The following is a 13,072-nucleotide window of genomic DNA, read 5'->3' on the forward strand; positions in this document are numbered from 1 at the left end:
GTTTTTAAGTATGTTTTGCGGGTTTGGACTAGTGAGATTTTGAATCAATGGTTTTGTGTACAAATGGAAGGTTTTATGTGTGTTAGTAAGTCATTTCTGACTTTTTAAGAGTTCTTAAATTACTTAAAAATAAGCTAAAATAGATAGAATGTGATTTTGGTCTCTAAGTTGAGAATTTAGAGGTTTTTTAGTTGATATCTCGTTGAAAACAATTTATTATTAGCTTAAGATAGGTTATACACTTTTGTTTAGGTCTAAAATAGTTTATAGTCCAATTTAAGAGTGTTAGAAGTTAGTGAAAGTGATTAGAATAAGTAATGGATGGTTTAGAAGTGTTAATTTTATAGTTTTAATGATGTAGAATTATGCAATCCAGCTGGACGAGTAGAACTGGCTAGCTGGGCGAGTGTAAGGGAGTTTTGGTAGTAAGTTAAAGTGGTTGAGCGAGCTAACTCGCTTAGCTTGTTGTTTTGCCTCTCGTTGAGCGAGCAAAATTTACTAGTTAGGCAAGTATTTAGGGTTTTTGGCAGAGAGTTGCAGTGGTTGAGTGAGTCAGCTCGCTTAGCTTAGGGCGCTTGTTGTTTTGGCTCTGGCTAGGCGAGTAGAGTCTATTAGTTAGGCGAGTAGATCTTTGTTCTTAGATGTTTTTGAATCTTTTATTTTATGTGTATGACTTAAAGAGTTATAATGAATTGTTGTGTGTTATGTTATAATGTTTGCAATATATTTTAATAGAATGAGATGTATAAGAGTCTTAAGGAGGATTCTTAAGGGTTATATAAATGTTGTTTGTATGAATGTAAGAAGCTCAGTTTTGATGGGTTATCCTAACATTCTAATGATCATTCATGCTCAATTAGAAAGTGATGATGAGTTATGTCGTGAGAATAGTAGGAGCTTCTAGGCTGGAGGTTTTTCTCTAGTTGGCAAAGGACATGTTAAAGGACTAACCTTATATGGTAGCTCTGAGTGGGTCAACTGTTCCACCACACAAGTGCATAACCCACGATTATTTTAGCCTGAAAGGTCTTTCTCCATTTGGAAAAGGGCGTTTTAACAGACTAACCTAGTGTGATAGCTGAGGGGGATCAGTTGTTCCACCATACAAAGGGTAGAACATGTTATAACTCGACATTCATAGTATATCCAAATGAGTCAAGTCTATAGTCATTATGTGGTTCAAAAATGTGTAAATTTCCTAGGTTGAGCTTATATATATATATATATATATATATTGGATTTTAAATATTATGTGATGATTCTTTTCATACTAGCTTACCCTTGCTTTTGTCTTTGTTTGTCTGTGGGTGTTTCTCTTTTGCGATGATCACCTTAAATGGTGTGAGCTTAGGAAGGACATTTTTTCAGTCATTTCAGTGTGAAGTTGAGGGTGAAGCATCAGCGTAGATAGAGTTTGTTCTCCAAGTGTAGGATCTTCTACATTGGTAGTTTATAGATCCTAAATAGTTATCATCTATATAATGTTTTTATTTTAATAGTTTTGTACTATTAAAATAAGATGTTTAGAACTTCCTTGTATCTTCTCCTTACCCATGGGCTAAAAGTTTATTCTAATTTGACTTAGATGTTGTAGTTCATGTTATCTTTTCCACCACCCCTAATAATCCATTGATTAAATTTTCCATTCGCTGCATATGTTCATTTGCTCCTTATCCACTCTTTCTTTATCATACTGATTCTTGAAACAAACGTTCCAAGGTCTCTAATCTTGAATCCATTCTAATGTTAACCATAAGCACCTACGTTGTTACCATCGGGCCAAGGAAGCTTTGAATATAAGTTGATAGAACATCCAAAATTACAAAAAAAAATCCAAGACATGTTCATGGATTATGTTATTATGAATTCTTCTATACTACCAATGTAGTAGTGATAGAACACCATATGTTTCAAAAACATCTAAGTATTTTAGGAGGACTGAAATTCTTCTTATCTTTTCCTCCTAAACTCCAAAAAAAAACTAAAACTAACAACAGCCTACACACAAGCTACTTATAATAGTATGTTTTACAAGATTAACTGTAAGAAGTTATAACATTCTCCTCTGTTTATTTCTCTAACTATATAATTTGTCATTGAACTTATCACCATCCAGTTAGGAATCAAGTTTATTGGTCTGCATGTATAAGACCAAATTTCAGATCTCAAACAAAACATTAAACATTGAAAAAATCAACTACTACTCATTTCCATAATAAAATGGATAAATCAATTTTGAATAAGTCAAAAAGACGTTCTTACTGTCACCATCATAGGATAACTTATCCATTTCATCATTAAATTGTGATGCTTCATATTTTTCATTAATTTATATTATCAAATTTAATTACTTCATTTTTTTCAATTATTCTATTATTATTGATATAGTATCACATTATAAATATTATAACACACATATCTTATTACAATTTATATTATTAGAAAAAGAGATAACTTAATAAATTACATACATTATCATAATACATATATGGAGAGATGATTTCCGTGCTTCTTCATAGCGCCAAGCCTAGCTCTCCAAAAATGTTTTCAATCGGAAAACGTAGGGGTGGGACACGACAGGGGGGGCACATTCATATAAAACCAAATTTTTTAACCACCCACATTTCTCCAGATCAAATAAACCCAATCGGTAGAACACCACCACGTAAACATTTCTCCAAGTAAATTAGAAGAGTGGGACCCATTGAAACTCGACAGGAGGACCACGACTTCAAATGCTATATGTTGGTAATACTTCTATTTCAAATTTTATAATTTTCTATTTGTCCCTTTTTCGTTTCTATCATGATTGAAGTTATCTAATTTCATGTACTAGCCAATGGAATTAAAATATAATATAGATGCTATTGTGCATGGTAGGTCCTAATATTATCGCATGATATGATATCTTTCGAGAAAATCATGATAATTTTCTTGAAGACTTCTCAACACATTGATTTTGAAACTGCTCCATCAACAGAAATTTTGGCTATTATTCTTTATCTCGAAAGTGCGTATAACCATGAATAAGAATCTGTGTTTGATAAGAAAACGTGAGAACATAGCAGCCACACATGACCAGAAGACTCAACAGTAAAAATGAGTGAAATCGCAACTCACAAGTCCACGTTTGACTCGGGCATGGGACAACATAATGACTAGATAAAGCATAACAAATTTCAGACAGGGATAAAACTATATCCTCTAATTAGTAGTTCCATAGAATTGAGTGAGCAAAACATCAAAAAAGGTAATTGTGTACATTTTACAAATAATCTTACCAAATCAAACGCTACATTAGGATTAGGATACCAAAATGATAAAAGGTTACCAATTTATTGAATGGTGGGGTTCCTCCCAGTGCTAATTGGCAAACAACTCAAAAGCTAATATATTACAAAAAAAGTCAGTCACATTCTCAATTTGGACACATCTGATGAGATGCCAATTTGGCACTGCTTTCGAGGTAACCAATAGTCTGTCCCATCCTTTCTCCATTGTCTCTTGGCTTATATTCAATCATGCCATCACACAAGAAGATTATGGTTGAATGCCTAGGGAATCTCATAATGTTTTACCCTTACTCTAGCCACCAATGAAGCCTAACCGGTGAAGAATGATAGCCAAAATGAGCATGCATATTGCAAAGATCATTCCAGGCTTCCCTAGCAGCCAGTTCTTTGTCTTTCTTGCAGATTCAACTCCTCTTTGAATCCTGTCTGCCCAAAGCATCTACAAAGACAAAGTGAAAAGGTTCATCTTAGTACTAAAACAAGTCTACAACCAACCAACCTAAGCTTGTCTAACCCTATAATGTGTTTTTTCAATTAACCAAGGATCTCACTTTCACTTGCATTTTATCTTACCTTTCCTATAATTGCCACAAGTCTAATTTACCATCCTCATCTTAGGTACAAAATTTTATTTATGAATGCAGACTAAATTTTATTGATGAATGCCAGGCTAAATGAATATAGTGTAGAGTTTGGGCTTGAAGATACCATTTTATCCAAGCTCTCTGGTGACATGGATGAGACGGCTTTCTGAGCTTTTGCTGCCTCTTCTGGTGAAAGCTTAACACCAAATTGTTCACCCATGTTTGCCATCATTTCTGGGCTCATATTTTTAATCATGGATGTGAACATCTGCAAAACAACATTAAGCTTTTGTAAGAGAATATATACATAATACTGAAGACAAGAAGGTTGCTAGATAGAGAATCTATAGTGCTTGCCAAAGGAAAACACAAAAATGAGCATGCGAAAAGTCAATCTCAGACAAGGGAGCCGGCGACTAAAAAGTAACACAGATTCATAATTAAACAAAATACCCAATCAGAAATTACTCACAGTAACGTGAGTAATAAAGAGGGAAACTTGATTCCATTTAAATTCCAGACAGGTATGTGAAAGAAAGCTAGTAATCATTTTATATACTGAACCAGTAATAGAAACAAACCTGCCGCATGGCTGGATCTTTCATCTGGTTTCTCATCTGTTCTTGTAGATCAGGACTGGAGGAAGGAAAGTTTGACTGAGAAGCGTTTCTCATATTTGAAAACACATTATTAGAAGAACTTGATTCCCCAAAATGACTAGTTTCACTAGTACTTGATGATGGGATGTTCGACTTATAAACATTTCTTTGGATCTCATCTACTGCTGCTGCTGATGGAATAGATTCTTTCCCTTTGAGTGATGATGCCATTTCAAACATCTTCTTGAGGTCATCAGCTGGCATTTTACTTATCATATCACTTGCTGCTTTAAACATGTCAGGTGTCACATTGGGAGGCATTGATCCTGGGTTAAAAGAATCAGGGGGACCTCCTCTTAAAAATTGGTTGTCCCCTTGAAATGAAGAAGCCATGTCAAGCATTTTTTGCAGTTCATCAGGTGACATCTTACTAATTACATCAGAGGTGGTTTTGATCATATCTGGGGACACATCTTTGAATTGTCCAGCATTCAAAGAAGCCAGCGTGGCAGGATTTGTATTTTGAATGAAGTTTTGGAATGACCTATAGAAAACACAACATGCTTAGATCCTGTTTGGATAAATTTCTCCGTTAACAAAAATTAGTTTGCGTAAAGTTAAAACTCATATCGAATACATCATTGTCAATATAAAAACTTCCAAAATTAGCTTAAAGAGAAGTTCATTGCCTTTTTTTCTCCTATAAATGCTTAGAGGAAGTTTTTCTAAACAGACCATTTACAGCTTTTATAAAAATGCTAACTACCTGACAGCTTCAGGATCCTTTCTCAATGCATCTAAACTGTCTGCATCTGATTTTGAATTTCCATTGTTAGCATTACTTGTACTCTTAGAGGTGTCACCAGATTTTTTTTGAACCGCTGTTTGTTCCAAAGAGCTTTTAGGAGGTACATCCTCGACTTCTTCAGTTATTTCTTCGATTACTACTCCTACAAGCATGATGTAAACAAGGTTAACTTAACTATGACATTTATTAGAACCATATAGCTGATGGGGTTAAGGCAAGGTGAAAGGTAAACTAGAAAAATAAATTGGGGGCACACATACCACTAGTCAATTGCTCACCACCTCCCATCGTCAATTTTTCCTTGGTATCCCTGAAATAAGCACTTTATATCAGCTTACTTCTAACATTAATTCTTTTATTACACATGATTAAATTGAAAACATAATAGTAAACATATAACAGATATACTTAATTCAGTATACAATCCGATATTTAAATGGACTTATAGTTAGAAATTGAAGAAAAATTACTCATAAATCATAATTAAAGATTCATTAATTACATCAGTAGATGTGTCATGCATATATTTAATAAGTAGATCAATAATTACTTATGTTTATAAGATAGGTGCAAGTATGTGGAAGGAAGTAACATCACACCGTAAAAGCTCTGCAACTGTATCATCATCAGGGGACACTTCACGCGCCTTGCTCAGATCAGAAACAGCATCCTAAGAAAACAGAAATCGTACTAAATATAACTGAAATAAAATGTCAATCTTGATGTAAAAATGTTAATGGAGTCACAACAAAGCTCACATTTAGTCGACCTAGTTCCTTGTATGCTTGACCTCTTCGATAAAGAGCCTTAAGGTTCGTTGCGTCATATGCCAAAACCTACCATAGTTAAAGCACATTAATGCAATTCTAGGATGAAACAGCCAATTTCCAAATAGCCAATTAAAATCACGACTGTATTTGCATTGTTACAGAAGCAAAAATAGAATTGAGAAATTATTTTTTTCTTTCCTATCTTCTAAGCTGAAGAATATCCACACAATACCCACTACTTAAACATTGAAGTTGGTTATTACAGTTTACGATTAACAGCATATTTCAATGGCAAAAGAAAGACTTGAGATTGAAACAGTAAAATAATCTAGAAGGCTTAATTGATCCATGTCATAATCATCTATTTATAAAAGAAAATTGATACAATAATACATGATAAATAGGGTAACTCTAGACATAATATAATCATGATAAAACTCCCCCTCAAGCTGAGCATACAAATTGGAATAAATAAACTCACTCCAACAAAATGCACATATGCTTTAGACCATCGAGAGAGAATGTCTATAAACCAAATTGAACTCACAAACCCGTGTAACCAAAGAAACTCCTCACAAACTTATGGAGAATAATATTGAACAGCCACGAAACTTCAACTAGCACCATGAACCTTCAAGTAGAATGACTTTGACAAAGTTGATTTCTATCAAAAGTGGATGCCGAGCGGTAGACAGCAACAAAGACGGGATTTCCATCAGGTATGGATGGGGCTTGCAATAGCTAAAAGTGGCAAACTACAAAGACTAAATTGTCATCACTGACTGATGGGGCCTATAGTGGCGGAAACAAATTGCAGTGACAAAACTTCCATCACTGTTTGATGGGGGTCTGCAGTGGCTGAAACATACTACAGTGGTTGATGGTGACAAACTTTCTCCTCATGGCACCAAACAACGACACACAGTGCCAGACAACTGCAAACGGCGTTGTACATTGACAAACAGGGCTAGATAGTTGCAGACAAAGGTTTGGAGACTAGACAGAAATCAGGACGGGACTGTTCAGAAAAGATGAAATTTAAGGCCACCGACGGCAAAAAATATAGAGTAGGAAGAGACTCAAAAAACCTGCTCTGATACCAACTTGAGATTGAAACAGTAAAATAATTCTAGAGGACTTAATTGATCTCTCTCATAATCTTCTATTTATAAAAGTAAATTGATACAAGAATACATGATAAATAAGGTAACTCTAGACATAATATAATCATGATAAATAGGGTAACTCTAGACACAATATAATCATGATAATTAGGATAAATATTCTAACAGAAATGAATTACAAATACCTCAGAACCTTCTTTGATGCACTCATTATATTGCCTTGTCTTCAAGTAACAGGACATCAAGTTGAGAGAACATGCCAAAAGAAGCTTTCTACTTTGGAAAGATGGAATCTCTTTGATGTTTTCTTTAGCCTATAATATTAAAAATTAAATTAGCGTATAAGAATACAAAAATGATAATTTAGTCGTATGTTTCAATTCTCAAAATAGGGAGAGATAGAAAAAAAAAAAGTGTGAGAGACGGTAAAGTGGCCATAGAAAGTTTACATACAAGCGTATACTTCTTCAAAGCTTCACTGAACTTTCTTTGACTATGAAGTTCATTGCCCTGCAAGTTTTAATTTTAGTTCGTCAAGACACACTATCGATATAGATATTTACAGAAACTGAAAATTTGTAATATGTTATGAGGGTAATAACAGTGCCACATTTGTGTCTTATAAGTATTATGCAATGACGGCATGTATATTTTCCGATTAGAACATTCCATATCTTTCTCAATGGATCAATAATTCTTGAAAAGCATTTTCCTCACTGTATCATAATTTGTTTTTCAGCGAATTATTTTAATTTAACAGGCTGCCACATTGGCTGCCACATTGTCATAGTATGCATCCAACAGGAAAAAAATAAAATGTGCCTGTTAACTACTCTTTCATACCCCAGCCTATCTTCCCTTTTGCCTACAAAATCTATTCATCTCATTCTCTCATCTCATGCATGACAAATCAATATATAAGATAAAAAAAAAAATTCCAGAGGTTTACAGTTCATGTTTTACAAAGACACTATCAGTTAAAGTTCTCACTAACAGCTCACCTGCTTCTTCAACATCTCAGCTGCACTCAACTGATATTTGATCTGGGCATCAACCCGGGATCGCATCGCTGCCACTTCATCAGGAGACGCATTGGCCATCTTCTCACCAATCTCAGCCATTTCTTCTGGACGAGTATGCTTTAGCTGCTCAGCAGCAAGTTTAAAGTCTTCAGAACTCATGTTCTTCATGCTTTCCGAGGCCATCCTCATCAGCTCTGGATTAGACATCATCTGCAATTCCAAGTAACATTGCACAACAACACAATTAATCTTGATCATATATACAAACCCCGGCATCAAAACCCAAGACATGTTCCCTCACATGAAAAAAAAAACTTATCCTAAATACTAACATTCCATACCCTAATATTCAAATTTAAATTCACAAAAACACAGACATTATAAAAAAGGTAGCCAAACCATAATTATAAAAAGCTTTAGATTTAGAGCTTCTTCAACAAAACCCACATAATTTTGCCAATTTTGTACCCTCCGAGAAGGGCATCATAGAGGGATGAGTTCATAACGAATTACAGTTAATTCTGAAAAGGATTTAAAAAAAAGAAAAAATCCCCTGGCACCAATTGTGGCCGCATCAATAAACTATTTTAGGAAATCAACGATCGCAAGGAAACTACAAATGCCACAGCAATTTAAAAACCTGATTCTGGCATTGCACCTCAGAGCCCAAAACATCATGCAACAAACCCACAAATACAATTGCAGAGAAAAGTAGAGAAGGATAAAAGGCATACCTGTTGTTGGATCCGAGCCAACTCAGCAGGTGACATGCGACTCATCTGCTCCTGAGCGATTCTAATCAAATCGGGATCCATCATGCCGTTGAACATTCTCGATACCCAACTCAAATCTGAGCAACCCCAGAACTTCAAGAACGAAGCTTGAGACAAATGTTGATGAAGGGGGAAAGGGGTGCGAGGCTTTTGCTCTTTGGAATGGAACAAACCTTCCAAAGGTTAATGAACGTTTTACTTGTTATTTCGTTTTGGGAAACTTGAAGAGAAGGTGTTGTGTTGGGTAGAATTGAGGTACTATGAATTGGAAAGAAAAAAGGGTTCGATTTGGAGGTGCCGCCTACCAAATCTGAAAAGAGGAAAAACAAAATAAAATAGGAATGAAACAGGAAAGAGAGAACCAACCGATCAGACAAGACTCGAATATGCGTAAAGATGGTCGATTGATATTACTCTCTTGTCCTTTCCACGTTTTTGTGATCTTAAACTTCTTCCCCACTCACGGCTACGATTTTTGGCTTTCTTAATTATAAAACACAATTGCAGTTTTGTTCTTGTGCTGTAATTGGAACGTGATGACTACTTATTTACCACCAGATAAGATAGATTATTATATCTTATTTTGAATAATTTTTTCATGTATTTATGAGATATAACTACTTCCTCATAATACTATTATTGTGTTGATCCATGACTTTTGTTTGCTTAAAGAAATTTTATATTTATGTGATATTTGTTGTTATTGTACCTTTAAATTTTATGTATTTAAAAATATTTTTAAATTGTGGTAAGAAATTCTGTTATCTCTAAATATATCTATTTTAATATTATGTATACATTATTTCAATTTTATAATCTATATGTTGAAAATAGTAAGTATACAGAAGTTTTTGAGTAATTGGTTGAGGTAAATATTTGTTAACAAACATAAGCATCATCAACAAGATGGATAAATATGTGACCATGTATAATGTTTCAAGCATTTCACATGTTGCATGAAGCTTTAACAAAAAGTTTCATAATTTTGAGATAAAATAAATATGTTATCAATATTGACACAATATTTATTTTATTTTATTTTATATATGTACTTGGATGTTCTAACAAATATATAAAAAATGCTATTTAACAAATACATTCAATAATATTAGTTTAAAGTGGTTAATATTATCAAAGATATTTGATGGTGAATTATAATATATTAACATAAATATATGATCAAATACTAATAATTTAATTATATGATATATTGATATTATAAATATTATTTTATATCATATAACAATAAAATATATGGTATTAAATATATTATTGCTATTATAATGTTAATTTATTATATATGTCATAAATTTTTATTATCTTTTATTTATAATCTAAATATGTGAATTTTTTTAGGGAGGTCAATAATAATTTATTATTACTTCTTTACTGTTGATATGGAGCTCTTTTAGTTTCTATTTGGATTGAAGAGTGAATACGAGAGGGTGGATATGAGAGGGTGGATATGAGGTGAAAGAAATGGGATTGTATCAAATTTGATAAGTTGGCGTTATCAAAAGAATAGTACTTTACAAGTATGGTTAAGTTAATACTTAACAAACTAGATTTATAAATACTTGATGTTAGTAATATTTTAAATATTGTGACAGTTTTGGTTCCTTTATTTAAGGAACATAATGTGGTTTATTAAGTTGTTAAACATTTTTTTTTCAATTGTATGGAGGTTATGCAATAGTTACTAATTTTTTGTTTCATTAACTTATACAATAGTAACAAACTCATTCATTTGAATCCTATGATGGCCAGACTCTATAAAAGAGATGAGATACTCTCAATTTTGATCACTAAGTCTCGAATAAACACAACATCAAGTATTGAGTGAGTGAACCTTTAGAAAACAAAATTACACATTTTGTTCACTTTTTTGCTTTCCTGTGTTGATCTGGATGTGTTATTAAAATTTTATGTAACATGTTTAGGTCAGTTTGTACACATTTTATTTAACATTTGATATGAGAGCCTCTATATGTATATTCATTTGCTTGTGTAGGGAAGGTATTAACATCCTACAACGCCTATCCTAAGGCAATACCTTTAACTAAATCCTCTATATGTATATTCATTTGCCTTGTGTAGGGAAGGTATTAACATCCTACAACGCCTACCCTAAGGCAATACCTTTAACTAAATACGTGAATAGGATGTGATTTTTAGATTGTTTAACTATCTCCTAAAATAAAACTCTAAATAAACAAAATTTTTTAGGTTTTTGGGCTCGACAAGGATTGACCTTGCTCCTACGTATCTTCACTTTTGATGGAGAATCAAGGATCGTTTAAAATATTTTTTTGATATTTTTTATAAAAGAAAGAGAAAAGGTTTCCAGCACAAGGACGATGCGAGCCATCATAGATGTGCTAATACCGTTATTTACTTATTTAGGAAATTTGAGGGTATTGAGTGCTAGGGTGATGCGGACGATCGCACGAGCACTCGAGTACCTATATCATTATTTAATTTTTTATTATTTTGGATAATGAGTATTAAGCTGATGCGGACGATTACTCATATCATTAGAACGATATTTAATTATTTTTTGCTTTATAATTTTTACGTTTTATCTTTCATTTTTTTGTAATTTTTATAATATAAAAATAGTATTTACAAAAATATTTAAAATAGATTATAAAAATAGTAATAATATTACGTAAGGATTTAATATAAAATAAGAATAACATTTATTAAGTATTTGAAATGAAACAATGATATATTTACATATCTATTTATAAAAATGACAATATTATTTACATAAGTATTTAAAATGAAATTATAAAATATAAAGTAAAAGTAATATTTACGTAAGTATGTTTAAAGAGACCTAAAATTGAAACAAAATAAAATTATACTACTATTAAAAGGTACTAAATAATTAACAAACAGTAAGGCTATTTTTGTTATTTTATAATCTATATAATAAAAAACTAACAAATCAAAATTTTATTTATTTATTTGCAAACGGAGATGTATCAGATGTCCTAAAACCATTTTTTTTAATTTTATAATTTTATCTTTTTTCTTTTTATCTTTTTATTTATTTATTTTTTATTTTTATTAGATATTTTCATTAGAATAATAGTGTGTGAAATGGAATACAACAGACAAACAAGCCTAATAAAATAAAACACAAGGCAAAGGGGTGGGATTATCTTAAAAGAGGTCCCATGCAGCAATAAAAAAAAACTAATAATCAACAAAAACACAACAGCATAAAATAAAATTCAAACAACAATCAAAACAAAAAAAAAGGCTCAGTAAGAGAAAAACCAGGGGTGTGTGTGGTCCAAGCCCACGAGGACAAGGGTGCAGCAATAAATTTGGAGTGTTACTCCCTTCACCACCACATTTTCTCCCTCCACCTCCCCAATTCTATTACATATTTTTTAAATTACAAAACTAACCTTTTATAATTACATAAATAACCTTTTTATTTTTTAATTCTAATTATTTACTTTAACCCTAAAATCTATCTTTCTACCCCTTCTCACCCACCTCCCAACCCCTCAGATTCTCACCTAAACTCCATCAGATTTGTTTCTCATCTTCCATTTTTCCTCACAAGGCTAGTGATGATATTTTTAATTTTTTTTAAATGCAATGCATATATATCTGTGTTGTGCTCTGTGTTGTGTTGTGCTCTGCGTTTTTTTGCTGTGTGCGTGTGTTGGGAGAAAGGAAGAAGATAACCAGGCCAAAAACGGATGTCGGGTATACGTTTGGATCTGAAACGGATGTCGATATCCGTCGACGGATGTTGACATCCGTTTTCCCTTAAACGGATGTTGACATCCGTTGACGGATGCTCACATCCTTTTAAAGATTATACGATTTATATTTTAGGGTTTTGTTACGCACCTTTACGTCTCTGAACCTCTCACACCTCTGAACCAGCACCTTGAAGCACCACCACACTGTGAGAAAAAATGGAAGATGAGAAACAAATCTGATGGAGTTTAGGTGAGAATCTGAAGGGTTGGGAGGTGGGTGAGAAGGGGTAGAAAGATAGATTTTAGGGTTAAAGTAAATAATTAGGATTAAAAAATAAAAAGGTTATTTGTGTAATTATAAAATGTTAGTTTTG

The 13,072-nt window shown here is 32.8% G+C and overlaps 1 protein-coding gene across 1 annotated transcript; it reads right to left on the reverse strand.

The window, feature by feature from the left end:
* Positions 1 to 3,200: 3,200 nt before the first annotated feature.
* Positions 3,201 to 9,377, reverse strand: LOC124821888 (outer envelope protein 61). The gene is made up of 11 exons (XM_088097933.1): positions 8,935 to 9,377; positions 8,180 to 8,410; positions 7,632 to 7,688; positions 7,364 to 7,492; positions 6,043 to 6,120; positions 5,884 to 5,954; positions 5,545 to 5,594; positions 5,243 to 5,426; positions 4,459 to 5,020; positions 4,002 to 4,145; positions 3,201 to 3,732 (listed from the first exon to the last, which is right to left on the reverse strand). The coding sequence occupies exons 1-11, from the start codon at positions 9,028 to 9,030 to the stop codon at positions 3,586 to 3,588; spliced, it is 1,749 nt and encodes a 582-aa protein (XP_087954059.1). The 5' UTR covers positions 9,031 to 9,377; the 3' UTR covers positions 3,201 to 3,585.
* Positions 9,378 to 13,072: the final 3,695 nt, after the last annotated feature.

Source organism: Vigna umbellata, chromosome 9 (genome assembly GCF_029865625.1).
Source record: "Vigna umbellata cultivar VRB3 chromosome 9, Vumbellata_1.0, whole genome shotgun sequence".
Classification (NCBI taxonomy): domain Eukaryota; kingdom Viridiplantae; phylum Streptophyta; class Magnoliopsida; order Fabales; family Fabaceae; genus Vigna; species Vigna umbellata.

What these genes read in the sequence shown, in the direction of transcription:
- LOC124821888 (XM_088097933.1), bottom strand. Translation starts at nt 9,030, where the DNA reads ATGTTCAACGGCATGATGGATCCCGATTTGATTAGAATCGCTCAGGAG. An exon ending in TGGTGAGCAATTGACTAGTG is followed by an intron (nt 5,427 to 5,544) that starts GTATGTGTGCCC and finishes TCATGCTTGTAG; the next exon opens with GAGTAGTAATCGAAGAAATA. An exon ending in AAGGATCCTGAAGCTGTCAG is followed by an intron (nt 5,021 to 5,242) that starts GTAGTTAGCATT and finishes TGTTTTCTATAG; the next exon opens with GTCATTCCAAAACTTCATTC.